Raw genomic sequence first — 21,583 nt, 5'->3', positions numbered from 1 at the left:
TAATAATCGTAAATACATTTCTCAAATGGAAGAAACTCTCTGAAAAATGGAATTAATAAAAATGTGCTTTAAATTAAACTAAATAAAAAAAAAAACTTCTATGCAAAAAATATCGATCTAAATGATTAATGTTTGTTCATTAATTTAGATCAACGTGATATATTGATCTGAATAATTGAACTGACACAATAGCAATTGACATAATTGATCTATATAATTAATAGTTTTTTTTTCTTTAATTTGGGTCAATAATATATTGTTATAATGCAACATAATATATTGATCTAAATAATTGAACTGACATAATAGCTATTGACGTAATTGATCTATATAATTAATAGTTTTTTTTTCTTTAATTTGGATCAATAATATATTGTTATAATGCAATATAATATATTGATCTAAATAATTGAACTGACATAATAGGTTCCTTTTTATTGATTCAGATGCCAGTGTCCATCCGGCTACAACGGTCCGAGGTGTCAGCAAACCGCCAGGAGTTTCCGTGGCAACGGTTGGGCATGGTATCCCGCTTTGGAAATGTGCGACAACAGTCACTTGAGCTTCGAATTTATCACGAGGAAGTCCGACGGGCTGTTATTGTATAACGGTCCCATCGTTCCTCCCGAATCCGACGAGATAATGGTTTCCGGTAAGACTACGACTTTTCTTCTTCTTTCAGCAAAACAATAATAATCGAGTGCGTATAATCGTGCATCAATAATCGTATTTTGCCGACCTGCTGTCAGATTTCATCTCGGTCGAATTAGAACGCGGTATACCGAGGCTGCTGATCGACTTCGGGTCTGGTACCTTGGAGCTGAAAGTGAAACCGAAGAAAACCCTGGACGACGGCGAGTGGCACCGACTCGACATCTTCTGGAACACGGAGGTAAGTCGCCGTTTCATGAAGACGAAACAAGCCCGTCTCGATATTTCCCTCGCAAAAGCAAAGCGTATCACGAAACTCATTTGTTTTTTTCACGCAGACCGTGAAACTCATCATCGACTACTGCAAGTCCGCGGAGATATCCGAGCTGGAGGACGGCAGCCCGCCGGAGTTCAACGACACCAGCTGCCAAGCTCAGGGCACGGTGCCGCCGTTCAACGAGTACCTGAACGTAAACGCGCCGCTGCAGATCGGCGGCCTCTACGTGGAGCAATTCGATCCGACGCACTACAAATGGAAGCACATGCCGGTGGGCAAGGGCTTCGACGGCTGCATCAAGAACCTCTTCCACAACAGCAAGCTGTACGACCTGGCCCACCCCGGCTTGTCGCGAAACAGCGTCGCAGGCTGTCCCCAGACCGAGGAGATCTGCAACAACCAAGAGTCGACCTTCCGCTGTTGGGAGCACGGCACTTGTGTGGGCAGTTTCACCGAGGCGAGATGCCAGTGCAACCCCGGCTGGACCGGTCCTGGCTGCATGACACCGACCATCCCGACCACCTTCAAACCCCAGAGCTACGCCAAATACGCGTTGTCTTTCGAACCTGACAAGTACTCGACCCAGGTGCAACTGAGATTCCGTACTCGGGAGATTCACGGCGAGCTGTTTAGAGTGAGCGACCAGCACAACAGGGAGTACGCCATCTTGGAGGTGAGTGCGGAGGGTGCTGTATTTCTTGAACTACAGCTAAATAATGTTTTTATTGTCATTTTCTGTTTCAATACATAAACGTAAGTAGAACAAATAAAAATTTAGAAAGGATACAATTTAATGGTACGAAATTTGATGGCCAGTTTTCTCTCTGATACGACGTTGACCGATCGTGCTCACTCTGATTTCAGATCAAAGACAGCAGGCTGCACTTCAGGTATAACCTGAACAGTCTCAGGACGGAGGAACGAGATATCTGGCTCTCGGCGATAGCCGTCGACGACGGACAATGGCACACGGTGAGAGTGTCCAGATACGGATCCGCGGCGACCCTCGAGCTGGACGGTGGCGAAGGACGGAGGTTCAACGAGACTTTCTCCTTCGAAGGCCACCAGTGGCTCTTGGTGGACAAGCAGGAAGGCGTCTACGCGGGCGGCAAGGCGGAATATACCGGCGTCCGTACATTTGAGGTTTATGCGGACTATCAGAAAGGTGAGTTGCTACGCGAAACTGTTGTTACATCGTTGCATTATGAAGTTTCAAAACAATATCAACTGTTATATTTAATAATGATTTGTAAATTCACCGTATCACACTTTTCCCGAGAAATTGAGAAATTAAATCGCACGTATTGCGCAAATTTAATAATTTTTGTCTCGAATGTTTTAACGACGCGAATAAATAACGGTGGAGATAACCATTTTGATAATCAACATTTTAGGTTGTTTGGACGACATACGATTGGAAGGGAAACACCTTCCTCTACCGCCTGCCATGAACGGAACCCAATGGGGACAGGCAACGATGGCGCGGAATCTGGAGAGGAACTGCCCGTCGAACAAGCCGTGCGCCAACGTCATCTGTCAGGATCCCTTCGAATGTATCGATCTCTGGAACGAATACGACTGCACGTGAGTATCGTTACTACTAATCGCACCTCTGTGCGTCTTCGAGAAAAATGTACGTATATCGTAATCGGCGCAGTTGCGGAGAGGGAAGGATCCCGTCGCCGGACAACAAAGGATGTATAGACAAGAACGAGTGCATCGATTATCCCTGCCTGAACGGTGGCAGATGCATCAACCAGGATCCGCGATTCCGGTACCGTTGCATCTGTCCCGACGGCTTCTGGGGCGAGAACTGCGAGCTGGTCCAGGAAGGACAAACGCTCAAGCTCAGTATGGGCGCGCTGGCGGCCATTCTCGTCTGCCTCTTGATCATTCTCGGTTAGCATACTCACAGAAAATTTCGATCGAGTATTTTGCTGTACCAAAGTCGAGTACATTGTTTCATGCATGCTTGTTTCTACTTCCGTTATTATTAGCTGTGCGAATATTATTCTCATTTTACGTTCGCGCACGTTTAATTATGTTTCAGTTGGCTATTTTTGTAACAAAACGGTGCCTGAGCAGTAATCGAAAAATATAACCAGCTTCACTACGAGACCTCACACGTTTCTTTATTTCTTTACTTTCGCGCTATCTTCTCACCCCGCATCTGAAATTGATTGTCCTGATACCGGCGTTCCGCCTTTGACGCTAATCAAAGCAGCACACGCTCAATGGCAAAGGATGTAGCCCTTTTCCTTTGACAAGCTTTTGTTTCGATGTCCCAACTGATAAGACTGACACCTACTTTATACATTTCAACGTCACACTGTAGAACGCACTACTCGTGTTGGGCCGTTCTTACACTTTGCACGCACTTGAATTTCCATCAAAGAGAAGTATTATTTGAGCACTGATAACGATCAAACAGTGTCTGCGACGAAGCTGAGTCGATCTCCACATTTCAGTTCTCGTGTTGGTATTTGTGGTCTACAATAGAAGACGAGAAGCGCACATCAAGTATCCCGGGCCGGATGACGACGTGAGGGAGAACATCATCAACTACGACGACGAGGGCGGCGGAGAGGACGACATGACCGCGTTCGACATCACGCCCCTGCAGATCCCGATTGGCGGCCCTATCCCGGAAATGGGTGGCAAGTTGCCTCCTTGTAAAGTGGCCTGTACGTCGTATCTCTCACCTGATTGTCAAAATCTGAGACTACCGGGCGAGACCTCGCGAATAATCGCGAGCATTATCTTTCAGATCCACTCGGACCGGAGCCGAACGTCGGCATCTTCATCGAGGATCACAAGAAGAGGGCTGACAGCGACCCAAACGCACCTCCCTTCGACGATTTGCGGAATTACGCGTATGAAGGCGGCGGAAGCACCGCAGGTTCCCTGTCATCATTAGCCTCCGGTACGTAGCGAGAAGAATTCAACGATCTGCAGTTGCAATTATGACTTTAAATATTCCTTATATGCTTTTTTAGCCACTTGCGCCACACTGTAAAAACTACTGTAAATCTAAAGGATAATTTCTACTTCGGAGTTGTAATAAATTCCACTTTCTTTTTCAGGTACGGACGATGAGCAACACGAGTACCAGTACCTAGGCGCCTGGGGTCCCAGATTCGACAAACTGGCTGACATGTACGGGCCCGCGGAGGAGAGCGAGGAGGAAGACTAATCAGCGCCGAATACAACCGAGTCTCCACACCGCACCGAGTCACGCGATCCATATCATCCGAATGAGTGCTCGTGCAACCGAGACGATGACGTCCGTTACACCGGCTCCGGGGATCTATCGCGAGCTATTCGGGCGATCCCGAAGGAAGGAGGATACACCTCCCCGGCCGAGAGTGACGAGTCCTCAACGGACAGGGAGAAACAGCTTCCTCGTAGTTGTGCGTCTAGTGAAAGTACTATGAGACACGTGACGCGTCGTCCCGTCACGCCGACATGCTCGTGTCACCCGCGGTGCGCACGTGCACACGAAAAAAAAGATACACACACACATCCACATGAACACATACACACAAACGGGAGAAAGGACTCTGTCGAAGGTGCAAAACGAACGTTGCAATAATGCGATGTTACACGTAGAGGTGGTATATAATGAGACAAGAGAGAAGGAGAGAAGTCGCATTACCTATCTGTATAGTACGTAATACGTAAAAGAAACGTAGTGAAATCCAAAGATAAGCGCGTGACTTTTTCTAACGGATACCACCCTCCCCGGTCGCATAGGTTTCGCTCATCGGTCACCGTAAACTATCTCTCCACGCATACACTAAAATATACATATATACGTATTGGTATATATCGCGTCGTTGTCGTCAATGTCGGATTATAGATCGGCGTGTCGTCCTCGCGCACAGCGAGATCGTTTATTTATTTATCGTCGCGAGCTGGGCGAGCGCGTTAGATGTGTTGTAACGACGGTAATCATGGGCATTCACATACAACACACACACACACATGCCGTACATATGATACACACAAACACATGCGTACAGACATGTACACACGCGTACATTATACACGATGATATCGTTCTCGGCGACACGACTCGCCGGTGATGGCGATTCCGTCGGGCGATTATTTCGTTTCTTCGCTCTTCTGCACGAGTCCCGCGGGACGTATCCTCGACGAGTATTTCGTTGTCCTGAACGCGAAGGAGTCCTGCGTGTGCAGGCGCACTCTCTCTCGTTCTCGACGAACGATCCTACCGTAGATAGTCTGCCATAATAGGAGTTTATCGTTAAGGTATCATTAGTTGTCGCGACGTCGGGAGCCATCCTCATCGTCGCCATCGTCATCCTCAGTGATAGCATTATTACTACTATATTGAACATTATGATATATATATATTATAAATATGGATTTATATAGGTGCGCACGAGAAGCGAGAGAAGTGGGGAGAAAGTGATTAATCATAATTAACGAGAAAGTCCGAGAAAAGATTAAAAAGAACAAAAAAACACAGAGATAGAAAGAGAAAGAAAGAAGAGCACGACTTACTGCGCGCGTGTAATGTAATTATTATAATTATAATATAGCGGATATAAAGTCTAAATATAAATACAAATATAAATATATATATATATATATAAATATAAATACAAATATATATTATACATATATATACAGAGACAGAGGACACGAACATACAGACAACACGAGAGATGAGATTCGCATCGCTAAAACTATGCTCACCGTTGATATCTCGATATAGTTTTAATATTTATTTTACGTCATCGAAAGAAGAGGAGGATTCGGAGCGCGAAGAACACGACGCAGGGATGTACGCGCGAAGTACGCGTGCACGAGGGAGTCGAGGGAAGCGAAACAGAGAAAAAGAAAGAAAATAAGAAGGAGCGAGAGAGAGAAAAAATGTGGTAGGATTCCGTGTTCTAGTCATCCTGAATGACTCGACGAAGCGTCGTTTCGGCTCAGATCGGATCTCCTCGAAATCTCCTCGAGAACTTTAATACCTCTTCAACCTCTTTGTGCACTTGAACTTTCCATAAGGAGGATTCCGAGACTACTTTATAAGTAAAAGTTAGAAGTACAGAAGTTATATTACGGAATAACCCTGTTTGAGGTTCCTTTACAAATTCTCGATAAGTCGCGGAAAATCGATGGAGACTTTCTTCGCCTTCGTTAGCGGAAAAGAGTTAATAAATCGCGACAAAAAAAATTAAATTGTCTTACGTCCACGTCTATGGAGACGTTCAATTACATCTCACGCAAGTGTGATTTCGTTCTTACCTTATGAACATTAGTACGAGTCAAAAAAATCGCGTCGACTAACTTTGAGATCGATCGGTTAATGCATCTTATATTGTTAGTTGTAACTAATAGCGAATTGATAATCCAGACACAGAAGAAACCACGATGAGCATGGAGCATCCAAGTGTATCATAGTTAGAGATATCGCGCGTAGGAAGAAATAAGGAATCTCACGATGAAAGGAAAGAAATCAGTCAATCGATAAGTTCCGAGTCCGAAGTGAAGTATCCTCGAACGAGAAGGATACTTGGTATTTTTTATCTGGAGAACGCGCCCCAAAGAAGTCACTAGTCGCAGCTGATAAACGGAGTGGAACGCGGTGTCGAGCTGGAAGGGAGGTTTTCCCAATCAAGCGAGGGCGAAACGACGCAAAGTCGAGTTCCCCGACGCCGGTCGTCCTCGTGCACGCGCGATCGCGACGATGTCGTCACGCCTCTCTATCGCGTAACTTTCTACGCACCGAGCCCCGACTGAAACCTGTAAAATTCTCAACGGGAATATTAATAGTCAATTTACCGGTTAGGGCCGAGGAGTGGGCGTTTGAATACGTCTTAAGCACTTGTACGAATATTGTAATTAACATATGTATGAGTGTGCTGGCGCCGCGGCGCCATCAGCGTCACTGCGCATCGCTGTATAATTGTCCTATCAATAATCGTGTTTGCGTATGGTTTTTCAACGAATTTGTGATATTAAGTTGCGTATACTCCCAGACGTATATATATGTACACACATATACACACACACACACACACACATGTCCCGCGTGCTATCGTTGTCCTGAGGACCGCGAGCATCGAGCGTAATCCGGGAGTCCATTCGGCGTATGAGAACGTCTTTTCTAATGCCTTCGCGATATCTTTCAGACACTCGTGTCGTTCGAATAACAAGCCATTGCTTATGGGCAATTGTCCGACAAAACGATACCGGATCGATCGCACGATGTTAAACTCGCGCAGGAATGGGACGAATATTAAACGCGTAACAGGATGGAATCGCGAGACAGAGATACTCATTTTCTCCAAATTACAACGAATATTTCACGTAATTTCACCGGCTGATTATGACAAAGCAATAATCTCATTACGAGCAATAAGTTCAGCAGAAATCCCTGTGAGGATTTCTCTGTCGAAATTCCGGGTTAATTTCGAGTCTCGTGTACACACTAGACGGTTACCTTCTCGCTCGTGGAAAGCTCGTAAACTCTCGGTGCCCGCGCGTCCGTCATTCATCGAAGCCCACTGTTCATTCTACATCCCTTAGTTTCTCCAGACATTCCCGCCATCGAATCGCCCCCCCCCCTCACCTCCCCGTCAAGTAGATTCTAAGCAGAGACAGTATTTGAATGGGATTATTGAAAGAAGAAAGGAAATTATCGTTGAGTAACTGTATTGAGTAGCGCGCAAGCGCGCGTCGCGTGTGTGCAGTGGCAAAAAACAGACAAAAAAGAAACGAAAAAAAAAAGAAAAGCAGTTCGATTATGCGAGTTTACACATCGATGAGACGCGATCGATCGCACTCGCTCGACTCGAGGACCGATGAAGAGGGAAACAGGAAAGGAAAAGAAAATATATTCACGTTCTTCTCTCTTGATGTCAATGTAAAATAATGCAAAATAATGGATGGATGAGTCGAATACGAAAGCGAATATCGTTGAATACGTTCAGCAGTTCGTACCGAACCGCTCGAAATCCGTCAGTTTGAATTGAATTGATATCGCGCGAATTCGGTTGAACCGAGAGAGTTCACGCAACGTCCGTTTCACGCGAAGAAGCTCGTAGATCCGCGATGGCGATCGGTCGCGTGTCTGCGCATCGACAGGACTCGAAGTCTTCACCGTTCGCTCGACCCGTGCACCTCGTCGTTTCACGTGAAAACTTTGCTTGAAAAGTGTGAAAACGCGCGCTTTTAACGCGCCAGCTGCGAAACACGCACGACAACAAGCGGAATCTAAAGTATCGAAAATGTAGAGCTGGGGGAAGAATGTAGGGAAGATTGAAAGCGAGCATGAAAAACGGCGCGAGGTCCGAGAGATGTTCCGAAAACGTTTAGAAAGACATCCTTTGGGTGTCTCTGGACGACACCTTTCAGACGTTTCACCGGCACTATCAGGCACTCATACGTCGTCACACCCATGTCTCGGTGCACAGAAGAGAAATAGTATTAAATCAACGATAGATATTTTCTCATATATGAACAAGAATATATAATATTCTTAGAGGATTTTTAGTTTTACGTTGAGTGCAAGTAATACCTGCATCAATACAAATTCAATGAAGTCAAGATTAAAAATCTTCTAAGAAGATTATAATATTTTTGCTGAATGTATATGAGCTATATATTGCTATATATATCATTGATTTAAGATTAATTTTTTTCCCGTGTGCGATTTGCATGAGTTCAAAGTTCGGTTCTGCGACAGAATCGCGAAAATAATCCACCTGGAGCAAACAACGTTACGTTACTCGTCAAACGACGACACGGACGTCAGCTTAACGTTCATCCCGCATCCGTAGCGTCGAAAACCGAATTGAACAAAATCACGAAGTTTTCGATTTCCGTGTAGGATTGAAGAAGCCCGCGAACAAAGCAGAAATGTTGACTGTTGCTCAAGAAACGTTCACGCTCACGCGAGGATTTCATTTACCGACCGACTGACTTAACTCGTACTTACTTTTAACCAACGCCGTCAAAGATACGATATAAAGAGCGCGGAAATTACGGGGAAAAACGTTGAGAAAAAAGTATTATAGAATTCAATACGGAGGAGCAAAAGAGAAAAAAAAGAACGACCATTCAAGGGAGGGAAGACAAAAGCAACGACATGTTCCTTGAGTCCATTCCAGAAAAATCGTCGCGGTTAATTAACGTAATTAATATTAAAGGATTCGGCTCGAAGTCATTTATGATCGTTCGATTAGCCTCTATGCTTGCATCATCCGTGCGAACGATCCCAGAAATCGGTTCCGCGTGTTCCAAACTAAGGTGAATTAATTTAAATTAGTCCCGTTCGTATATAAAGTCGGGAATTTAACGTCTAAATGCGTATTTATATGGAATTTTTTGAAAAAAAAAGAGAAACAAAAATCTCACGTTTTATCGAGAAACCGATGTTGTTTCTCAGCATTACCAGCCGCCGATGCAATAAACAAAAAGGAAGAAATAGATTATGCTCATCCGACATATCCTCGACCTCTTCTAAGCACTGCCTGATCGTGCACAAAGATACACTTTATAAACGTGGTACTACAGGGCCGAGCGCGAGCGAACTCGTACATAATTAACACATTAACCGAATTCCGTTTAGTTTAAAGGAGAAAAGTAGCGAGGGACAAGTTGAAAGTGAGCAGAAATGGATTAATAAAATAGAAAACGGCACTAGTCCACCTCGTCATATCTCGCACGAGACAATGGAGAACACCTTTCGTTCGAATGTTACTAGCTATGGCTTTTGCTTGCATCAAGCTATGTAGCTTCAGGTAATTAATTCTTCGCACAAAAATGTTACTTTTATGGAAAATATCAATTTTGTTATGAACATGTTAAATGAATTATTTTAAGCCAAAAATTATTAGATCTTTTCAAACTAAATGAATAGTGCAATAAAAAATTTCCTGATATTCTCTTAATTACAATCCTACTTTCAAAATTTCAATGTTAAAAAGCGCAAAGAAATAGATGCAAAGTGCATTATAAATTCAGAGAAAATTCTATTTTACAACGTGGAAGTTTGTAGAGATTATACGGATGATTTTTGAAGTTTGAAATAGTGTATAATCGAAGCTCAGCAGATGATCGACACTTTAGCGATTTCGAGTAGTCTAGATTTTTTGGAAGAGATGCTCTGTCAATGTCGTAGATCGGTGTCCTTCGAGAGAGAGAGAGAGAGAGAGAGAGAAACGATCGTAGAGCGAAGGAGAGGAAGAGAAAAGGCTTTATCTATCGGTCGACGAAAAGAGAGAAATCACTGTAAGATATACATATTATTACATAATGTAACGCTGCCACTGAACACATCCCGTTAGTACAATTACCGTATATAATAATAATAATAATAATAATAATATTAATAATAATCCGCAGTATACTGGGACACACCGTATTATTAATTGAATTGATATTTATTAACGATTATAATTATTACATTATTACCACTATATTATCTATATATACCATTTGTACTTTACACTTCAGTTCGAACGAAATAAATGCCTTCTTTTTCATAAAAACGGCCAAGTTACGGTAACAACGTTGGAAGGCGGATGTTTCATTCAAGATTGAGATTTTATCCCATCCCTCTCTCCCTCGTCGTTTTTTATTAATGTCGAAATAGTCGAAATTGAGAAATTTTATAAAGTCTTCTAATAGTTGTCTTCGGTGTCTTCGAATTTTCTAATCGTCAATATCGTCACGATACTATCTATTATTGTTCATGTGATTCTTAATACGGCTCTTCCCGCGATGGTTGCAACGACATTAGCTTTCTTTGTTGGTTCTGGGAAATTCGCTGCGTATTCGTCGTCGCAACCTCTCAAACGAGCGTGATACGAAGTACATCACTCCGTTATCCCTGAATCTCGGCACCGTGCAATATTATTATTCACGTCCGCGTAATATATTTACCATAATTTATGGCGGCTCTTTTATATTTATCTTGTAAACAATGAAAAATGCGTTTTATTATAAAATATTAAAAGATAACTACATTATGCAAGACATCACGCAGATAACTATAAATACAATAATTTATGTAAATATCTATTAAATACACAAAGATGTAGACGAGATAGATAATGCAATAGATAAGAAGTCTAATATAACATTGCGGACTACGAATAGCAATAACTTTCACGATTTGTCGAGAATGGAATCATCCGACAAAGATTGTAGAAGAACCACTGAGTGACTTCCGGATTACTAAAAGTGATCCTCTTGCCTTTGGGTCTACGACTATTTGCAACATCCGCAAGCTGTGAAGTACTTTTAGTGGACAAAAGGACGGAACGTTAATGAGATTATAATTGTATCAGCTAATGCCTTTCGTTTTAAATTAATTGCGATATTATGATCCTTGTAACGAGACTTGTTGCTTTCTTTTTTTTTTTCATTAAGAACAGCACTGTGCATTTGCTAGTTGTAGAATTGCATCGTGATTTCATTACATGTCAAACGGTTTTGCGGATAGTAATTTGGAGTTGTCAGGATTCACTACTTGCTCCATGTGTCCAAGAACATTTCCACAGATTCAGTTGCGTCCAGCATCCACACGAATGACAACAATGACAGGCAATACGCCATATGAGTGGCCGCGTACTCCTTGGCCATGTAGTCCGCGAACAAAGTCAACAAGGAGTAATTATCCAGACCCAGAGTTGTATTTAACCAAAACAGCTAGAATAAAATGTCCAATTTCGGAAGAATTTTATGAATTTCCAGCGAATGAATGTGAAAAATTCCGTACAATTGTATCTAATACGTCAATTGTAATTGAGTTAAAAAAAAAAGTATTGAACAATAGAATTTAACCTCCTCCAATGTGAATAAAAAATCGCATTATGGAATGGACGTAATTAGCGGAGAACGATCGGCTCTTACTTGCTTTGCAAATATTAACGATTGTGTGTCAAAAAGTCGTTTTCGATTTAACGATTTAAGCTAATTATAAAACAATAATGTTTTTATTCTTATTTAACGCACCCATTTACTGGATTCTTGAGTTAGGCAAAAGATCGCGTGCATCAATGGTATCCATATTATATTGATCGCCAAATTGGTACTCAATGCAGCTACTAACATCTGCACGATAAAGCGTGAAAACGTCCAATAAGTTAACTGTGCCTTAGTTTAGTTACAGGAATCGTGCGATCAACCATTTCTTACACCAATTTAAATCTACTTGAAAGGAAAGAATGAATTGAAAGAAACTTGAAAACAGACTCACTTCGTAAATATATAGCAGCTGGATCGGTGGTTCCTTGAGAGTTACAGGCCATAATTTGTATTCCGCTAAGAGACACAGAACCGAGAATACGAAAAGTATTGACGAATACGACGGATCGAAGGGCAAATAATTTTCCTCAAAGCACAAGCCGATTACGCAAATTTGTCGAAGGTGCGTGTACAATCCTGTCGCCATCACGGCTACCCAGTGAGGATCCACGAAATTCGCATAATATTTTACCATCTCCATCTTAAATCACCTTCTTCGAGTTTGAAGAACCGATCGTTCTCTTATTGCACGAGTCTTGTGTCGCGATAATCTCACTGCAATTTCAGGTTAAAATGTGGAAGAGCTGAACCTAAAAAGAATGTTTCTAAGAAAAAATGTATTTATTCATGAATATTCAACTAAATTTGAGCGTATAGATAATAAAAAATTTTGTGTTAAAAATGGCCCACTGAAATTTTTGTGTTATTTTAACATGGGGAATATGTTAAAAAGTACATAGTATGTTAATGTTATTTTAACACTCACCCATGTTGAATATTAACTCAACAGGAAATATTGAAATAACATAAACACAATATGTCAAATTAACAACACACAACAATTTTTTAACAAGGGCCGATTTCAACAAAAGTACAAAATGTTTTTACCACGTGCGCTTATTTTCAGTCCTCTGGTCAATTAAATATGGTGAACGGAGGAAATTTTTGAAGAATGAGACATTTTGAGGCTAATAGCGAATAGATAACACCAAATAAAGTAATGCATATCGCTGTGGAGAATAAAATCGCTTATCGCCGTTCTTTAAAGTAATGCGACGAACCTTGCATCGTGATGAGAACAATATAATCAAAAACTTCTACGATATATTGTGCGTATGAACGTACGGACGTTCTTTAGCAGGAAATTCTTCGGTTAATATCTCATTTTTGACGTTAGACAATGCAAAGACAGATGAACGAGAATGCTTGTGAGTGTTCTCCTATTTCGGCCAGATTTTTCGTCAGTAGTGAATGTCGATACCGCGTAGAACGTAAGCGTAACTTCTCCAACCGTTAATTTATCATAATACCGCTATTATCTCAACGTATGGGCATCGAGTACTTAGGTTACGAAACGATCGTGTCGGTCCGCAGCGAACGTCAAGCTTCTCTCGCATCTGTTTCACCGAGCATTTGATTTTTCCACGGATAATAGTCGACATTGTTAGCACGAGAATCAGTAAAATTGTTCCTCCATCTTCCTCGGGAGCAGAAATTGATCCAATTTCTCTTTAAACTTACTCAAGTAAAGGGTAGAGGCGGAGGGAGGATAAAGTTACGTTTAATTGCGTCAGTTCGCTCGTCCGAACGGTTCCCCGCAAGAGAGATGATCAAATACGCCGTCTAATCGTCGAGCATTGAACGATTCGCCAATTAAACGATCGGCGACATCACACGAAAGAGTGGAGGACGGCGATTTGTTGCGAGAAATAAACTTAATTTTCGCGAGTCTTCCTCTTAAATCAGGAAACATTTCTTTGAGCTCCCCCTCCCCCCCCCCTCTCTCTCTCTCTCTCTCTCTTCCTTGGACACCGCATTGTGGGTTAATGGAATTCTCTTGTCGGTGTATTTTCTTCTCGGGCTTTTCATTGATTTACTTTCGTACGATTTATTTCGTTCTTCTCACTTGATAGCGCGAGCCACTAATCTCTTACGAACAAATGGTACATAGCAAACGGTAGCGATAAATACCTGCCTAATACATTTCCGTTGCGAAGGCCGTCGAATCGAAGATCGTTAACCCTTTGAGTACTGAATTATTTTAAGATTTTTATGCCCATGGGACGGATTTAATTTGTCGCTATATGGATTAATATGTAAAAGTAATACATTTTATGCCCAAGTAAGCAGATGACGAGTCTCACTTGTCAAATGTACCGAAAGGGTTAAGAATCTTTTTATTACGTGTTACCTCACACTTTTCGTAACTTTGATCTTTCGACAGTTGGCTATCCAACGCCGAAAATATAGCGGGTAGATAAAGTAAGTGAGAAAAGCCGCGGCTCTTATTCTTTCCTGGGGGCAGGAGGAGGGGGGGGGGGGATCCGAGAAATGCGCGGAGGAAATTCAACGCTTCGATAAAGGAAAGTGCCGTCGTTTTTCTTCGCGATGGGGCTAACAGCCGAATTTATATTTTCTGAAACAATGAGGCTCGTATCTCGCTTTCCTGCATAATGCATTACATTAAGCGATAGCTTTCCCGTAGCCGCTACCAGGGGTAAGAATAGCGCCACATAAGAAGGTCCATTTCCTGTAAACTGATATTTTCACTCAGAGCATTGATTTCCTCCCGGAAGAGACGCAAAAGGTGAAGAGTGCGATTTTTAATTCGCATCGATTCTCTAAATAGTCGGTGTTACGACCGACTCTAGTGATAATAGGTAGGATTATAATTGTATAGCAGTAAAAAGTTCCAATCATACATACTGTACCATTCCCTAGATCGGAAATTATACGAGTTCCAGCTTTACATACTACATGGACTGAAAAGTCTCGGGATTTTTCAGTAGGTGGCGCCACTAGAAAATGAACATGATTTATTTCGAGAGGTTCATCTGTCACTAGTTTATGTGTGAAGTTTCATAACATTTCGTTCATTCGTTTACAAGCTACAGTCGTTTAAGTGTCGCTACCTTCGCCTTCGTAAAAAAAATGGAAAAACAGGAATATCGCATATTGATCAAACATTGTTTTTTGGTGGGAAAAACTCCTGAACATTCAATGAAATGGTTGAAGAAATGTTATCGCACATCTGCTCCTTCGAGAACAACAGTTTATCGATGGTTTAGTGAATTTAAAATGGGTCGTACAAGTACCNCCTTCTGTAGGTAATCGATGAAGATTATGCCATTCGCATCCCAAAAAACGGAGGCCAAAACCTTCCCGGCCGAGCGTTGGTCTTTTGGCCGCTTTAGTCGGCTTTCGTGGCTTTTCAGCCACTCTGCAGACTGCCTATTGGATTCAGGCGTATAGTAATGGATCCACGTTTCATGCAACGTCACAAAACGTCACGCACCTCGCTCTGGAAGACCAAAAAAGGCTACGAATGCGGAAATCGTAAAGCAAATGCATCGAATCGTTTTGAGTGATCGTAAAGTGAAGTTGCGCGAGTTAGCTGAGGCCGTATCTCAAAAGGAGGTATCTCAAAAGAACGGGTGGAGTACATTTTGCACGATGTTTTGGATATGAAGAAGCTATCTGCGCGATGGGTGCCGCGTTTGCTGACCGTCGACCAAAAGCAGCAGCGCGTTGATGATTCAATGGCCGGTTTGGCGTTGTTGCAGCGTAATCGAGCGAACTTTTTTCGACGTTTTGTGACGTTGCATGAAACGTGGATCCATTACTATACGCCTGAATCCAATAGGCAGTCTGCAGAGTGGCTGAAAAGCCACGAAAGCCGACTAAAGCGGCCAAAAGACCAACGCTCGGCCGGGAAGGTTTTGGCCTCCGTTTTTTGGGATGCGAATGGCATAATCTTCATCGATTACCTACAGAAGGGAAAAACAGTTACGGGAGAGTATTATGCAGCGTTATTGGACAAACTGAACGACGGAATAAAGAAAAAACGGCCCCATATGGCGAAGAAAACAGTTCTGTACCATCACGATAACGCACCATCAGACACGTCCTTGAAAGCGACGGCCAAATTGGACCAATTACGATTCGAATTGGTTGCTCACCCGCCGTATTCTCCAGATTTGGCCCCCAGCGACTATTATCTGTTCCCAAACCTCAAGCGGTGCCTCCAGGGAAAGAGATTCACATCGAATGAGGAGGAAGTCATCGCGGAAACCGAAGCGTATTTCGAAGGCTTGGACATTTCGTACTACAGAAAGGGCATCGAAATGTTGGAAAATCGCTATACCAAGTGTATCGCACTCGAAGGCAACTATGTTGAGGAATAAATATAACTTCGCCCCAAAAACGCTTGTTTTCATTAAAAATCCCGGGACTTTTCAGCCCATGTAGTATATGTACGTAGAAATAAAAAGTTGTTTCAAAACTGGTCAAAATTGTTCTAATTAGAGCCACTATAATCTTGTCATTATACATATGACACCGACTGTACGTTTGGTAAGTGTAATATGTCACGAACAATACCCGTATTGTATTTTACCGCGAACAATCGTAAAAAGCTCTCTTGTGCCTTGTAGGCGATGATCGTCTATTCACGCGTATCTCTGTTATGCGTGATGACACAAGAGTAACACCACGAATGTTCCACGCTAAATCAGGAAACTGCGGGATACTGGACCCGTCAGCACAGCCTGCTTACGAAAATGTGCATGCACACTCATATATTCGCGCACCGACCGCGATGTCAGATCTCCTCAGCCCGCTTCCCACGTCCGCTCTTTATGCAGTTGACAGTTTCGCTACGTGAACGCGAATCATGAGTTGAAAAGTAAGGAGGTTAGCGCCGGAGAACAGCGACGGAACAGCTTTTCTTCTCCGCGAAGAATTAAAGCGCGAGATTTCGACCTCGGCTGGGTAGGCTCGCGGAAATACCCAAGTCGCAATTTTCAATTTTATATTAAGCCTTCAGGTGGAGAAAACGAATATGAGTTTCCATTTGTAGCATCAAAGGAGCACGGTAGAAGACTTTTAGCACATTTAACGTGGGACTAAATTAGATTTAAAGTAGGGCTGAAATTTCGACTTAGGTATCGCGTCGTGATCACCTGTCCGCGGCCAGCCGCTCGTTAATTCGGAACCAGGCCGACATATTCCGCGTGAGTAGTCAATGACAGACCGAAAAAACCGGAATATTTCCCGGGACTTTCCGTTCTCCTCGCGAAGGAACGGTCTTTCTCCGCGGCAATCGCAGCCACAAGTTGCCGCGTTTCCTCCTCGATCTCGAGCGACCCGTTGCGTCAAGGATACGCGATTAGGCCCGCGCTCGTAAAGTAACCTAATATGACGCGCGACACACTCCGGGGAAGTCCCGGCGATTACTCCAGCCCGATGGTAGCCATGACGACGGCACAGTGCATCGGGGAAAAGTACATTCATTTCCGTTCGCCGTCGACTTCTTAAGGAGCGCGGCGATAAAAGAGAGCACGAAGGAGGAAGAAAGGAAAAAAAAGGAAAGATAGGAGGGGAGATGAGGAAACGCGAAGGAGCGGCGACATGCGGAAGGTTAAAGAGGAAAATCCGAGTCTTCGGTCCACCACTCGGCGCCACTTCATCCCTCTTTTCCGCCCTCGAGGAAAAGAGGGAAATGGCTTTTCACCGACACACGCGCACATATATACGTATAAGACATATCGAGTTGCTCTTACCTCTCTTCGCATTCTTATGCCGAGCCGCACCGAGATTATTATCGATTCTCACTTGGCCGACATATTAGATGAATTAACATTCCCGTCTCGGTAAATTACCGTTCTTCGAGTCTCGTATTACGACTCATTGCGACTAATAAAATTTCCGATCATTAAGGAGTCGAGCGAACGGAGCGATTCTCACGTTCGGTTTTATTGATAGCGTAATGACTCGAAATTTATATAAGATAGGGATATTTTTCCTCGCATGAGAAAAGAAACGAGTTTAACCGTGTGAAAATCGGATGACTTTGATTGCTACTTCAATCATGAACTGGTTAATTGTGTAAGTTACAACACGTTGCAAACGCGGTATTTATTTTGCAGTTATTTTAATCGCGAGCGGTTCCTTTTGTTATAACAGTTGTGCGAAATAGTGCAACATTCGAAGAAAAATACATAGCGAAATTTACAATTTCGAGTAGTCGATAGTAAAAAAATCGAGAGAGTATAAGTGCTGTGGTAGATTCAGTTGAATCGGTGATCGAGTCGAGGAGTTTTGTATACACAACTTTCATACGGTAACCTTCATCGGTCGATCTGGCTATTATATCATTTTATATTTGCCCTAGCAATAGTGAAAGGACAGGAACGTAGTTATTATTCTGGAAATAAATCGCCAAATCTCCATTCCACGTTTCTTCTTAGAGAAATCTTTCCCCGTAAAAACTTTCTCCGAGAAATCGCGCGAAATTCTATGAAAGTTCGGGGGTGAATAAATTTGCGGACAGCTTCGCGCATTTTCTTCGAGGGAGAAACTTCCGTCGTCGTGAAGATTTGCGCGGCGACTGGAAGTTGGAACTACACTACTGAAATAGTCCCATTATTACACTACTGAAATAGTTCCATTATTACCGAAAGCGCTAATTAAAAATTATGAAGCACGTTTCAACGGCATCGTACTTGAAACGCGACAAACTATGTCACGACGTGAAGCAACGATCGTTTCTGTCGATCCCCGTGCAATATTTTTCTAGGTCGCCTAAGATTGCCTGACGTCTTGTCAACAATGTTGACAACGAGCGCTGAATGCTTCGTCCGACCTCGCGACAGTACGCGCACGAAATCAGAATTAGGATCCAGCTTATTCGAAGTAATAAGATTTGCTGCCTGAATGTCTCCTTGATTTCGCGCTTGTAATCGAATTTCGAACGATCTCGCTTTAAACGACGACGCCCTAATTTCACCCTTAAGACACCATTATGCCTCTTCAGCTTCGCGACATCGTCTTCTTCTTCATGCAACTTACAATTCCATTACTACCGAAGGCGCTAATTAAAAATTATGAAGCACGTTTCAACGGCATCGTACTTGAAACGCGACAAACTATGTCAGACGTGAAAACCAACGATTATTAAATATTGCAATTCTATTTATGATACACCATCTCTCTCTATCTTTTAAATTTTGAAAAGAATACTTCCGTTAACGTTCTACAATAAACTTCCGTACATAATATTAAATTTGCGCTTTATTTGTAAACTCATATTTGCTATTTCTTCTAATATTATTTTGGCTTTGCACACCCACTGTGTCTTATTACTTGTACTTTTATTCATTTAGCGTGTTTAAATTTTTCAAACATTGCATAATTACTATGTGCTCTATTGTTCTCTTGCCTATAATTAACACTTGTTCTTTTATTTTGGCTCTAGCTACCCACTAAGATTACTATATATTGTTAACTGTAAGTTCTTACAAAGGAATTTACTTCAGACTATCAATCAAGTCTACTCTGCTCTCTCTTTCTCTCTCTCTCTCTCTCTCTTTCTCTTTCTATTGAGCGAGCGTGAATGTCCAAATCGATTAAGATACATTTCATCATGGTGGTTAAAGCCATACTCGAAAGCTTATTTCATCGATTTAATACTTCTTCTTACAATATCCTTATGAACACGGCACTATTCTTACATAAAGCTCTGCTAATAACCACTCCCAATTTTCAAGTGAAGTTTGAAAGAGCCAAATGTTCACTTAGCTAGAAAATTTCGATTCTCGACGATTCAATTGCGAGCCGACTCTTCCGACGACCGTACCACGTGAAACGACAAACTGACCGAAAGTCTCATGTTAATTCCCGCGTCAGTGCGGAAATCAACGCATCCGCTATCTACGCGACTGATCGAGTGGCTGGTCGGTATCGATCGCGTATCCGCTATCATTCCTCGACCTCGCCACTCCGCAAGAGCAGGACAAGGTAAGCGAATCTCGACGTGCGACATGATCGCGATTGGTCGAACGGCACGACTAGCTGAATGACAAAGAGAGGGGAGTTACATAAAGCGAGGTGGGTGCGGATGGAGCTGCAATCCGCCGCGGAATACCGTACGTGCTCTCGACCACCTCGCGACACTCATCCGCTGACATCAACAGACACGTGGATACCGTCGCTGTGAAGGGAAAATTCGGTGAAACGTCAAATCGTCGAGGTTTACGCGGCACTTCAAAGGTGAGTTTTCCATTTTTCTCGCGTTTACCGCGCCGAGTGCATTATCGACCTATCGATTGGCATAATAACTGTCACGTACGATATATAATTATATTAATTTTTATGTTAAATTTCGCCCAAGTGAATATATCACGCGTGCGCGCGATTGCGACGGAATTATAAAAGAAAATGTAACAGCTGAACATCGCGATATTTTATCGTGTCAGAGTATAGATAATTCTCGACAGCTGTAAGTTGCAGCGACAACGTGATGTTGTACGATTTATTCGGCGAAAATTAGAAGATTCTCTACGATCGATAATCGTGTTCAAATCAACGTTCGAATACTTTTCTTATCGTGGTAAATTGTGATAATTACCACTGGAAAGAAAAAATAGGTAATCAAACGTGTTGTTCTAATAACGTAAATTTACCTCGCCAATCGATGAGCGTATTATGTTTAATATGTAATATCCATGTGCACTTCGTGATATGTGCAATAGAAGACTCTTGACAGCGACGATACACTAGGGACGAGAATGGTCTTGCAAATGACTGATGTCACGGTTCTGTGAACTATAATAGACGCTCGTTAGCCTCTAAACACGCCAGTGTTCAAAGCTAATTATCGAGCTTTCGCTTCTTTGACCCTCTCGCTCCGATAGAGCTGGACTATAGCGAGCACTGATTGCGTTAGTATGGGTGTAGATGTAAGAGAACTGGAATAGCTAAGTGATTTGAGAATAACTCTTTATTCACGATAATAGAAAATACGTCTGATAAAGCAAAATTAAACGAATAAATAATATGAAAACATGATTAACAATTCGAACGTTCGAACATACGCGGAAAGCTTTCTTTACTCTAATCAACATGTGGAAATTCATAATAAATCTCGTTATTCTTACGGAGAAAAATTTTTTTGCTGGTAGCAAATCGTTTGTTACTATCTTCGCGCATCAATACTCGCAATATAGATATTTGCTGAACGACCGTTTAGGATCTTTCTCTCCTCGACCATCGTGTTTCTACTATCAGTTTGCTGAATCTATTGCGTTCATTCCCGAGAATGAATGATTAAACTTCGNGAGAGAGAGAGAGAGAGAGAGAGAGAGAGAGAGAGAGAGAGCGAGAGATTAAGCATCATCTCGTGTCGTGTAATACTCGTGCTATCTTCAGTATATTTCTGGATTAAAAATAGGAATTTCTTATCTACATTATTATACGAATGAGAGCTACGTTTTTGGAACGTTTGCTATGTTTAACATTAGTGTAAATTTAGCACGTATATTTCAGTTGTCTTAATTCCCTTCGCTTTCATGTCTTCAAATATCGATAGATTCGCTTACCTCATATTTATAGCAAATGAAAGATCATCACTTAATGAATATATTTATCATATATTTATTTATTTCTGCTATTATTTTATATTATTATATTATACGTATTTGAGAACGAAATTAACAAAGCAGGATTCCATTTCGTAATTTGATTACGGGAAAATTCACATATTAGTCAGCTATTTTCGACTATCTACATAACTTGTTCGAAAGATAAGATTGGTTATTTTTTAAAATATTAGGTTGGTGCGTATGAAATGTCGCATTCTCTTTACATGCG

At 42.2% G+C, this 21,583-nt stretch overlaps 2 protein-coding genes across 3 annotated transcripts in view; one reads left to right on the top strand and one right to left on the bottom strand.

Annotated features, from left to right (window-relative positions):
• LOC106743837 (neural-cadherin-like) overlaps nucleotides 1-6,909 on the top strand; it is a 156,296-nt gene extending 149,387 nt beyond the window's left edge. For both annotated transcript variants that reach the window (XM_014618053.1, XM_014618054.1), the window contains 9 exons: nucleotides 447-652; nucleotides 750-892; nucleotides 990-1,601; nucleotides 1,793-2,093; nucleotides 2,323-2,512; nucleotides 2,586-2,827; nucleotides 3,397-3,612; nucleotides 3,696-3,851; nucleotides 4,012-6,909. In XM_014618053.1, coding sequence (XP_014473539.1) covers nucleotides 447-652; nucleotides 750-892; nucleotides 990-1,601; nucleotides 1,793-2,093; nucleotides 2,323-2,512; nucleotides 2,586-2,827; nucleotides 3,397-3,612; nucleotides 3,696-3,851; nucleotides 4,012-4,121 — 2,176 coding nt within the window. In that variant the 3' untranslated portion in view covers nucleotides 4,122-6,909. The remainder of the gene's footprint in view (nucleotides 1-446; nucleotides 653-749; nucleotides 893-989; nucleotides 1,602-1,792; nucleotides 2,094-2,322; nucleotides 2,513-2,585; nucleotides 2,828-3,396; nucleotides 3,613-3,695; nucleotides 3,852-4,011) is intronic.
• Nucleotides 6,910-11,434: 4,525 nt separating this feature from the next.
• Nucleotides 11,435-12,416, bottom strand: LOC106743839. Its single transcript, XM_014618056.1, has 3 exons — nucleotides 12,168-12,416; nucleotides 11,924-12,022; nucleotides 11,435-11,617 (listed from the first exon to the last, which is right to left on the bottom strand). Exons 1-3 carry the CDS (start codon nucleotides 12,414-12,416, stop codon nucleotides 11,435-11,437), a joined length of 531 nt encoding a protein of 176 aa, XP_014473542.1.
• Between the last annotated feature and the right edge of the window lie 9,167 nt (nucleotides 12,417-21,583).

Source organism: Dinoponera quadriceps, unplaced genomic scaffold (genome assembly GCF_001313825.1).
Source record: "Dinoponera quadriceps isolate SergipeBrazil2010 unplaced genomic scaffold, ASM131382v1 scaffold1153, whole genome shotgun sequence".
Lineage (NCBI taxonomy): Eukaryota > Metazoa > Arthropoda > Insecta > Hymenoptera > Formicidae > Dinoponera > Dinoponera quadriceps.
Note: the sequence above shows the minus strand (reverse complement) of the source record. Positions and strands in the feature narration are given on the sequence as shown.

What these genes read in the sequence shown, in the direction of transcription:
- LOC106743839 (XM_014618056.1), bottom strand. Translation starts at nt 12,416, where the DNA reads ATGGAGATGGTAAAATATTATGCGAATTTCGTGGATCCTCACTGGGTA. An exon ending in AGCTGCTATATATTTACGAA is followed by an intron (nt 12,023 to 12,167) that starts GTGAGTCTGTTT and finishes TTTATCGTGCAG; the next exon opens with ATGTTAGTAGCTGCATTGAG. An exon ending in CTCAAGAATCCAGTAAATGG is followed by an intron (nt 11,618 to 11,923) that starts GTGCGTTAAATA and finishes ATTTTATTCTAG; the next exon opens with CTGTTTTGGTTAAATACAAC.